Here is a 10011-nt window from a genome sequence, read left to right as displayed (position 1 = left end):
CCCCCCTCCCTCCCCCCCCCCCACCTCCCAGCCAAGGAGGAAGGAGCCGCTGTGGTAGCAGCGACTACTCAGGAGCCCCTGCTCACGCTAGCGTCAGGGCAAAGTGAGCGAAGCCCCCCCGGGCCCTGGGACCCCGGGTCCCCAGGGAGAAGCGCGCTTCGCTGCAGCCCCCGAGTCGGCCTCCAGCCCCGGCAGCCCGTGGGGCCGGGTACCTGGGGAACAACAGAGGACCACAGTGTCCCCGCCTTGAGCGAGGACCCGTCCTCCCCCAGCTGCTCCCTGTGCGCGAGGGGGTCCACAGGGCGGGTCTAATGCGCCAAGAGACCAAAGACACAGCGGCGTCACTCGTGTCTGAGCTGCTCAGGGCGGCGCAGAACGTCTCAGAAACCCCATTTCCCCGACGGAGCTTCCTCGCTCTGTTCGGAAACAGGAGGTAAAGTTTGGGCGGATGGGTCCCAGACTCCGGAGGGATTTTCCAATGACACTGTCCCAAATTCTGGGGTGGGGGGCAGGGAGCCAGGAGGCATTAACCACTGACAAGTGCATGTTGTAGCGCTTACCCTCCTCAACTCTCAGAAAGGAGGTGTTGGGGGGGGTGCTGGGGAGGGGCCGCCGGATCTCAGAAAAAGGCCATCGAGGTAGCCAGAAAATCTTGTTCGCCCTGGGAATGCAAACCATGTCTGTGTAAGAAAAGCGTACACAGGGGCGCCTGGGGGGCTCAGTCAGTTAAGTGTCCGACTTCGGCTCAGGTCATGATCTCACAGTTCGTGGGTTCAAGCCCCATGTCGGGCTCTGTGCTGACAGCTCAGAGCCTAGAGCTGCTTCAGATTCTGTCTCCCTCTCTCTCTGCCCCTCCCCTGCTCATGCTCTGTCTCTCTCTCAAAAATACATAAATATTAAAAATAAATAAAGTTGACTTTTTCCAAAAACTACAACCAGGAATGCCCAGCTGCTGAGCTGCAGAGGACGGCTGGCGGCCAGCCCTGGGTCCTGAAGCGGAACAGCTGTCCTCTGTCTCAGATGCCACTCGCCTCGTCCTACCTGCCATCCACACCCCGGGTCTGTAGAAATGCCTTGAAAAACGCCAAGTCTCCCAATTTCGGTGAATGGCAACCTCCAAGTTCATTTTATCTGTGTGTGTGTCTGTGTGTGCGTGTGTGCGCGCGTGCGTCTGCGTGTGCATGTCCCTGTGTGTACACGTATGTGTGCACGTATGCACGTGTGTATATGTGTGTGTGCATATACATAACACGCACACTTGATTTCCTGCAGATATAATATAATACAGAAGGCTTTTAAACTATGAAATAAATGATTAGTAAAATCTTAGGAAATCAGAGCCCCGTGATCACACCATGCCCGCCCCACAGGTTCACGAGCACCGTCTTCCCGTGACTCACTCCATCTACCCACACTCACCTGTAAGTGAAACGGGGAGAGCCGCACACCGTAGAGCTGGCGCCCCGTGTCTTCCGGGGAGGCGGGCCCCACACTGACCAGGAACTGAACAGCCTCGCCCACCACGTGACAGGACACCACCTGGTGGACGCACAAGGTATGACAGGAGAATTCCTTCGTTTACCTCTTTGCTTCATTGAATGCAATGATCAGACCTTAAGAGTTAGCAAGGGCGAGAATTTAGAGTTCCAAACCTGGATAAATACCCACATTCACGTATTTTCTATTACTTAGCAGTTTGAAAACTGGAAACAATACCACAAATCTTTTCTTCCCGATACATTTCTCCAGAGCTAAAACGTAGCTGTTATATTCTTTCCACACAAAAAGTTTTCCCTTGAGACTGTGTTCTATTTCTCCCCACCAGCTGACTTAAAATTCCCCAGACGTTTCCACGTACGTATGGAGTAAAAGCCATTAGCCGTCTCTGCTCACTAAAAATGAGCCTTAGAAAGAACACAAGTGATAGATGTTATAAGCACAAAATTTCAAAATATACCCAGGACACAAGAAGCTGTTTCCACCTAAATAATTCTTAACCTATTGTGGTTTTCAAAGATACGGGGAAAACTCAAAGAACATATGAAACATTAAACACTTAGGAAAGTATATGGCCTGAACAAAAGCAGAATCACAAAATGAGTTCGCTGAAGGACCCAGAAGACAAAGACGAGTAATTACACCGGGAATAAACCAGATCGTATTCCTGATCAAACCCACAAAGCGTTTTAGAGAGAGCTGTTACCGAACAGAGAAATATCAAGTTTCTGCCACAGAATCCCTCTATCGGAGAGAATCTTCTAGAAGGAGGGGTCACCCTGCCCGGAAGGTTGCCGAGCAAGTCTCTGGGGACAACTAGAGGCAGATGCCAGGTGTGCACGGGCGGGAAGAAGGGCTGGGCAGGGGGGCGGGGAGAGGGGTGTCCGGCAGGTGGCCCATGAGCCTGGCCAGAGCCGAGCGGTCAGGAGGCTGGGTGTGATGCAGGAGGGTACCCCGCATTCCCAAGGGAACACTGCAGGCTGCCACTTGGGAAGGAAAAGAAAATTCTTTAATTCTCTGGTGGATTTGTCAGAATTTAAAATAAACCAAGTGGAAAGATCATCAAAACAGTTGCTTTGTCAGGCCGGCTATTTCACAAGGTTCAGGCTGGGACTTCTGCCCCCTTCCTCTTTCTCATCCGCAGCTAACTCCTTCCTTCCCAACCCAGCGGCCCTGAGTCCAGAGCCCCTCCCGCAAAGACCCAGCACGACTCTAGACTCTACCCCGCCCCCCAGCAGGGGTCCATTTCCAACGTCTGCCATGGAAGGCCTCGATGGCACAGGATGACAAAAGAAAGCCCTGCCTGTTCTCGGCACCAGCAGACACTGCACCGACCGACTGCACCCATTCTGGGCAAGTCGCCCTCAGAAGCCAGGTCTATGCAGATGAGTTTATGTATCTTCAGCCTGTCATTGCCTCTCTCGAGTTCACAAAAGGTTGGAACAAAAAAATGTTTGTGTAAGAAATGTCGTCTATTCATTTTAAAAATAAATGCTCTGTAAACAATCCTTTCTGGAGGAACATAGTTTCATGCCAGAGGAGTTACGTGCACAAATGACATGACACGGAGAGCATTCGCTGTCCTTGGTCGCAACAGCCTGGGCCTCTATACGGCTTTGGGCAAAACACCACAGGGTGCCTGCCTCTGTTATGTCTTTGGGAACTTCTCTACTAAGCTAACTAGAATTTAACCAATAAAACCCCACGGCTCCGGGATGCCAGGGAGGCTCAGTCGGTAGACCTTCAGCTCAGGTCATGGTCTTGAGGTTTGTGAGTTCCAGCCCCATGTCAGGCTCTGTGCTGCTTCAGATCCTCTCTCCTCCTCTCTCTCTGCCCTTCCCCTCGCTCTCTCCCCCTCTCCCTCCCTCTCTTTTCAAAAATAAATAAACATTTAAAAAACAAACACAGGGGCGCCTGAGTGGCTTAGTTGGTTGAGCGTCGACTTTCGCTTAGGTCATGATCTCACGGTTCGTGGTTCGAGCCCCGTGTCGGGCTCTGTGCTGACTGCCAGCTCAGAGCCTGGAGCCTGTTTCAGAGTCTGTGACTCCCTCTCTCTCTGACCCTCCCCTACTCATGCTGTCTCTCTCCTACAAACAAATAAAACATTAAAAAAAAATTTTTTTTTAAATAAAAAAAATAAAAAAATAAAAAACAAACACAAACAACAACAACAACAACAGAAAACCCTAAGGCTTCACTAGTGCTCTTGAGCAAGAACGAGTTGGTTTTCCTTTGTGTCCAGTTCTTCAGAAAGCTTCCCACTACTCTCTTCCTTGATACATAGATGGCCTGAGCACTTGATTAAGAACAAAGAAATCAGGGGCTCCCGGGTGGCTCAGTTGGTGGAGGATGGGACTCTTGATCTCAGTGTTGTGAGTTCAGGCCCCACATTGGATGTAGAGATTGCCTAAAATTAAAAAAAAATTTAGGAGCTCCTGGGGGGCTCAGTCGGTTAAGCGTCCAACTTCGACTCAGGACATGATCTCATGGTTCATGGGTTCGAGCCCCATGTCGGGATCTGTGCTGACAGCTCAGAGCCTGGAGTCTCAGATTCTGTGTCTCCGTCTCTCTGCCCCTCCCTCACTCACATTCTGTTTCTCATTCTCTCTCAAAAATTAAAAAAAAAAAAATTAAAAAAGAACAAATAAATCAACAAGCAGATTTAGATTTAAAAAGGCTTTAAACTTCTCAAATGCAAGGCTCCCGTGGTCATAATCAGTATTCAAGTCACGTCAAGAAAGTAAGTGCAATACTATGGACTCCGACCAACTGCAGAGTCTTCCCAGTCCTACGGGTCCCGACCCCCTAAATAAAACCCGTCACACAGAGAGGTCTCCCTCCAACACTCAGCTGGAGAAGCTAACTAAATCAACAGTCTGAGCCCGCCTCAACATTTCCGCGTGGCCAAACAAAACGCTACTGGCGCTGTGGCTGTGAGCCCAGCTGGAGGGACAATGATGAGGGCCAAACCCTTGTCCCGGCCAGCCTCCGCCCCCTGCCACCCTGGGAACAATAATGCCCCATTTGTCAAATGGACAAGAACAAAATGGAAAGGCTTTCAAAATAAGTAATCTTCTTTTAGTGCATTAAGGTGTTATCCGCAATGGAGATTAGAGTCTCTCAAGCCCGGAGAACGGCGGGCGGCTGGCCTTCGCCACCGCACAGGGGACCCCTCCTGGGGCAGAAGGCAGGGCCACCTGATACAACGTTCTTCCAGCGAGTCAGCCTTCGCCGGTGGCCAGAATGTCCAGGGTTGACCTCTGCCTCAATAAGGACAAACAGGCAGAGACCCCGCTGTTAACTCAGAGTCTCCCCGCCCCCAAACACGCCCGTGTGTATGAGGATCCCTTCGGGGGTTTTCAGGTTAGCTCCTCAGAGCACCCCAATTACACGGAGCTGTTTAAACACAGTTATTCGATCCTGAGCTGTCAGGCTTCCCACTTAGGTAGTCTGATATTGATCTTGGACTTTTAAAGTGAGATAGAAAATAGGGGCCCCTGGGTGGCTCAGTCAGTTAAGCGTCCGACTTCGGCTCAGGTCACGATCTCACGGTTCGTGGGTTCGAGCCCCGCATCCGGCTCTGTGCTGACAGCTCGAAGCCTGAAGCCTGTTTGGGATTCTGTGTTTGGGATTCTCTCTCTCTCTCTCTGCCCCTCCTCTGCTCGTGCTCTGTCTCTCTCTCAAAAATAAATAAACATTAAACATTTTTTTTAAGTTCGGTAGAAACAAGGTCTAGTATCTGCGGTGGGCCCAAGCACTTCCCCGAGAACAGACCTGCCCTGCAGCCCCAGGGTGGGACTCCCACGAGCCCTGATCTGGGAGCACAGGAAGGGCCCCCTGAACCCAGACAGCCACCAGCCCACCTGCTTGACGCTGGAGACCTTTCTGCCAAAGCACGCAGACAACTTGATTACATAAACCATTTCAAAATCGTGCCAACAAAAAGCAAACTGTGTGTTCCAGATAAACCCCGTTCCTCTCTACAGAAGAGAGCATCACGGAGGATGGACTCCATGGGGTGACGGGCCCAACGGGGTAGGCCTGGCCCCTCCCACAGACCAAGAGAGAAGGCCGGGAGGGATGCATCACGGGAACGGGAGGGCAAGCACACATCCCTGTAAATTGTCCGGACAGAACAGATGGAGGGTGGGGGCGTTTCATTCACTCTCTTGTGCTCTCTCCAGCTCCAGACCACAGGCTCCGACGGTCACACCCCTCCACAAATAGGTTCTTATCTTGAAACGGTATTCCTTTGGGTAGACTCGGGGCCGAAGAGTCCCAGGCCGGGGCACGCCTGCGTTTCGCTGACGCTTGCCAGAGAGAGGCCTATGATGGCGTCACATCTCAGGGCACTCTTTCCACGTTCCTTTCCAATTAAGCTTTCTGTACCGCTGCCTCAGCGCCTTCTCCTCCTAGAACACTCTAGAGAACTGGAAATAATGTAATTACTTCTGTCCCCACAAGAACTAGGAACACAGCCCTGAAAACGCCTCAGAAGGGCTGAGGTCACTGATCTGTCTGTGATCACGCATTCCAGCATCCTGAGGAAAGAGATCCAGAATGAAGTGGACATAAAGCCCCTTCACTAATCAATCACTCAGAGCTCCCAACTCTGCTCTCTACACTCACCTCTGTAAATACTCTTTACGGCAGCACCAGGCTATGCTACTCTGGGATAGAGACTCAATTTAAAAAGNTAAAAAAATAAAAAAAAAAATAAAAAGTAAAATCCATTAGGGGTGCCTGGGAGGCTCAGTCGGTTAAGCGTCCGACTTCAGCTCGGGTCATGATCTCATGGTTTGTGGGTTCGAGCCCTGCGTCAGGCTCTGTGCTGACAGCTCAGAGCCTGGAGCTGCTTCAGATTCTGCGTCCCTCTCTCTCTGTTCCTCCCCTGCTCACGCTGTATCTCTCTGTGTCGCAAAAAAATAAACATTTTAAAAAATGTGTTTTTTAATAAGAAGATAACAAGTAAAATCCATTAGGGGGCCCTGGGTGGCTCAGTTGGTTAAGCGTCTGACTTCCCGCAGTTCATGAGATCGAGCCCCACGTTGGGCCCTGTGCTGACAGCGCGGAGCCTGCTTGGGATTCTGTCTCCCTCTCTGCCCCTCCCCCATCTCAAAATAAATAAATACACTTTAAAAAAACAAACCAAACCAAAATAAAACCCGTTAGAGGGCAATATGATGAGAACATCGACAAAGTTAATCCTGTCGCCCAGGGAGAGATGAACTAGGCCGGGAACAAGACGGCAGCCCAACCCATGGAATGCTGGGCCGGCGCCCTTGGCACTGACGGGCGTGCCCCCGGCCGCACGGGCTCGACATCGTGCCCCAGCAGCCCTCCCCTGCCTCCGCTCGTTGGGGCGCTTCACAATGAACAACACGGCTTCCCAGGGAGAATTCCCTCCCAGGGACACTGTTACTGCCCGACGTGGTTCACTGCGGGCCTCAGCTTCACACTCGGCGAACGTGACACTCTCTTTCATCAACCCTGTGTTTACACGACACACACACACAACACGTCCCCTTTACAACGAAGGCGGGAGGCGGGCACCCGGGAGGCTCGGTCGGTGAAGCGTCCGACTTCCGATTTCGGCTCAAGTCCTTCATCTCTCTGGTTCGTGCGATCAAGTCCTGCATCAGGCTCTGCGCTGACAGCGAGGACCGGTGAGGCATCGCCACGCCTGCCTTGGGAAGGACCCCGGTTCAAAACAATTTCACAACCTGTTAGCACTTTTGCATAAAACCAGGCTAATGGGGTGCCTGGAGTTTCAAGTCACTCAAAGCAAAACAACAAAACAAAAAAACAAAACCCAAAAACCAAAACACGACCAGGCTTCCTGTTTGTAGGTGGGGACACAACCACAGACGACCCAGAACTGCACCACGCTTGCAAACCGAGGGCCCCCAAGGCCTGGGAAGAGCACAGGAGACCCCGGGCCCTCTCGGAGTATACATCTCAGTCTACCAACATGTAACAGCCTCACGTAGCCAACACAGGCGCCCGCAGTATACGACATACAGCCCGTGCCGGCTGTGGGGTCCCGACATACAATGCGGGACAAGATTCTGGGGGAGGGGGGAATCCATGGAACCGTCTAAGCTCTGTTTGTTCCATTCTACAGAAGCAAAGGTGAGTTCCTTCCCTTCCTTCTCACCTCCCTTCTCCGCTGTCTCTCTCACGGTCGGGCAGGGGCGGGAGCAGATGTGAAACACCTCAAAAACATGCAGGACAGCGCTGACACGGACCGCGGTGCGCCCTACTTCGGCCTGGAGGCTGACCTGGGTTCAACTCTAGCCTCTCCTGCTTAGTAGCCCCGAGTCACGTTGGCCAAGGGATTTAGCATCTCTGCCTCAGTTTCCTCCTCTGTACAATGGGCATGATACTTGCTCCGGCAGAGAAGTGTCGTGAAGTCTAATGAGGAGAGACGGAGCCCGCGGCCCAGGGCTGGTCACAGCTGAGAGCATCGGGGGCCAGGACACGGGCTGGCTCTCATTCTTCCCACACCCCAGACAGGGAAGGAAGCATCCTCAGCAGGCACCACCTTCCTACTGCTCAGAGAGAGAAGCAAGCACTCAAACAAACCAGACCCAGCCAGTGTCTCCGGGCTTCTCCATGCTGAGTGGGTTATTACATCTATTTACAACCATAACCTTCAGATGATCATTATACCATTAGAAGCCTCTATTTCGGGATGGCACTGCAGGCGGAGATAATTAATGCTTTCCGCAGGCCACCCAGCCTCACACCAAGAAAGCCAACGTCCTTCACAGCCCCCGAAGATGGCTTCCAGCACCGAGCAAGCTTTCTGAATGACCGTTACGTCCAAAGAGACGCACCACGCTCCCTAAAGGAAACGCACGGCTCTGTCAGCGGTGCCTGTCACAGCACGACTCTCAAAGCCTGATTCATCCTGGAAGGGCTTCCGCACAGCCTTCGTAGGCCTCTTACCCCCCCCAGAATCAGGCGTGGAGTTTCCACGCCCACGGACCTGCCGTGGAAGGGCTATTGGGACATCTCGCGGAGGAAGGGCTGGCTCTCCGGCCACGTGCGCTGGGGAAATAAAGGGTTTCCTTTTCTGGGTCAAACATTCTGGAGCAAAACTCTCCCAGGACACGTGCAGAGAGAGAAACGTAGGTAGACATTCGTCGCTCTTGTGTAACAGGGTAATTACAGTCTGGGAGAAACAAATATATTCAGCGCATGTTGAGACTGGAAGAGAAGGCAGAGAGAGTCCCGGGAGAAAAGTTTACAGGCGATGCCTTTGGTGCAGAGGGCCCGGCTGGGAGTGCCTGGGTCCTGCCTCCCGCCGAGGCCGGCCGAGCCTGCACGCAGTGAGCCAAAGCGACAGGGATGTGACAGAGAGATGTCCCACCAGGCGAGCACAGGCTCCCTCCAAGGACAGAATTCCTGCAGAAAAATCCACCACCCACAACACCTTGCAGGGATTACTGCTTGAGATACATATCTGGTCTTTGTCCCCGGCTCCCGGCTCCTAAAACCATTGGAATCTCCCAAATGATAAGAGTGTTTTGTGTGCCATGGAGATGATTGGTGGCTGGGGGCCCACGCGTGGCTTCAGGAGGGGGGCGGGTTACCAGAATGCCAGCCGCGATCAGGGGGCTGGAAACTTCGCCCCACTCCTGGCCTCCGGGGAGGGGAGAGGGGCTGGAGACGGAGTTCAGTCGTGATTTGCTAGTGATTTACTCAATTATGCCTGAATACTGGAACCTTCATAGAAACCCCCCGATGGTGGAATCTGGGGAGCTTCTGGGTCCGGCCACAGGAGAAGGTGTGGGGAGGGTGTGGTGCCTGGAGAGGGGGCCCTCCCCATCCCTTGCCCGTGCATCTGTCCCTCGGGCTGTTCTGAGTCTCTCCCAGTGCTGGGAACCAGTAATAGGAAGGAAATAAGCTGCCTTCCCGCATGCCATGAGCTGTTCCAGCAAAGCATCAAACCTGAGGAGTGGGAATCCCCCACTTTACGGCCCAGGCTGGAGACTGGCATCCGAAGGGGGATGTCGTGTGCAGCTGTGCCCTTAACCCGGGGGCCTGGGAAGGCTCCAAGGTGATTACTTTGGCCCCTGGGGTCTTTGGGATTGCAGGAAGAGGTCCGGTACAGGGGACCGAGAGAGCGGGGCCAGCCAGGTTCTGTTCCTCAGCGGCCCGCGGGGCTCAGGGCCACACAGGAGTCGGGCAGGTGCTCCCAGAGGGAGATCAGAGGCCCCACTCCCATCCGGATGACCAAGATGTGACTCGGCACTCGGCCGCCTTGGTCCAGGCTGGCTGTGTCCCTGTCATTGACTCGAGTGCCATCCCACGTCCCTCATCAGGGCTAAGGTGGGGAGATGAGAACGATGCAGGCTGAGCATACGGAGCGGCTCAGGAAGCGAAGGTAACGTCCTTGACACCACACATCTGCGTTTCTCTATAAGCTCTGCGGGCGGCCCCGAGGGCGAACCACAGGAGCAGAGAAAATACACAGCGAAGCTGACGGAGGCTTCAATGCATTTGGGC

The 10011-nt window shown here is 53.2% G+C and overlaps 1 protein-coding gene across 1 annotated transcript in view; it reads right to left on the bottom strand.

Moving 5' to 3' along the window:
- Positions 1-10011, bottom strand: part of C2CD2 (C2 calcium dependent domain containing 2) — a 44861-nt gene that overhangs the window by 31659 nt on the left and 3191 nt on the right. Inside the window, exon 3 of the mRNA XM_077755373.1 lies at positions 1420-1539. Within this exon, the coding sequence (XP_077611499.1) occupies positions 1420-1539 (120 nt within the window). The remainder of the gene's footprint in view (positions 1-1419; positions 1540-10011) is intronic.

Source organism: Crocuta crocuta, unplaced genomic scaffold (assembly GCF_008692635.1).
Source record: "Crocuta crocuta isolate KB4526 unplaced genomic scaffold, BGI_CrCroc_1.0 scaffold675, whole genome shotgun sequence".
Classification (NCBI taxonomy): Eukaryota; Metazoa; Chordata; class Mammalia; order Carnivora; family Hyaenidae; genus Crocuta; species Crocuta crocuta.
This window is presented reverse-complemented; position numbering and strand designations above follow the sequence as displayed.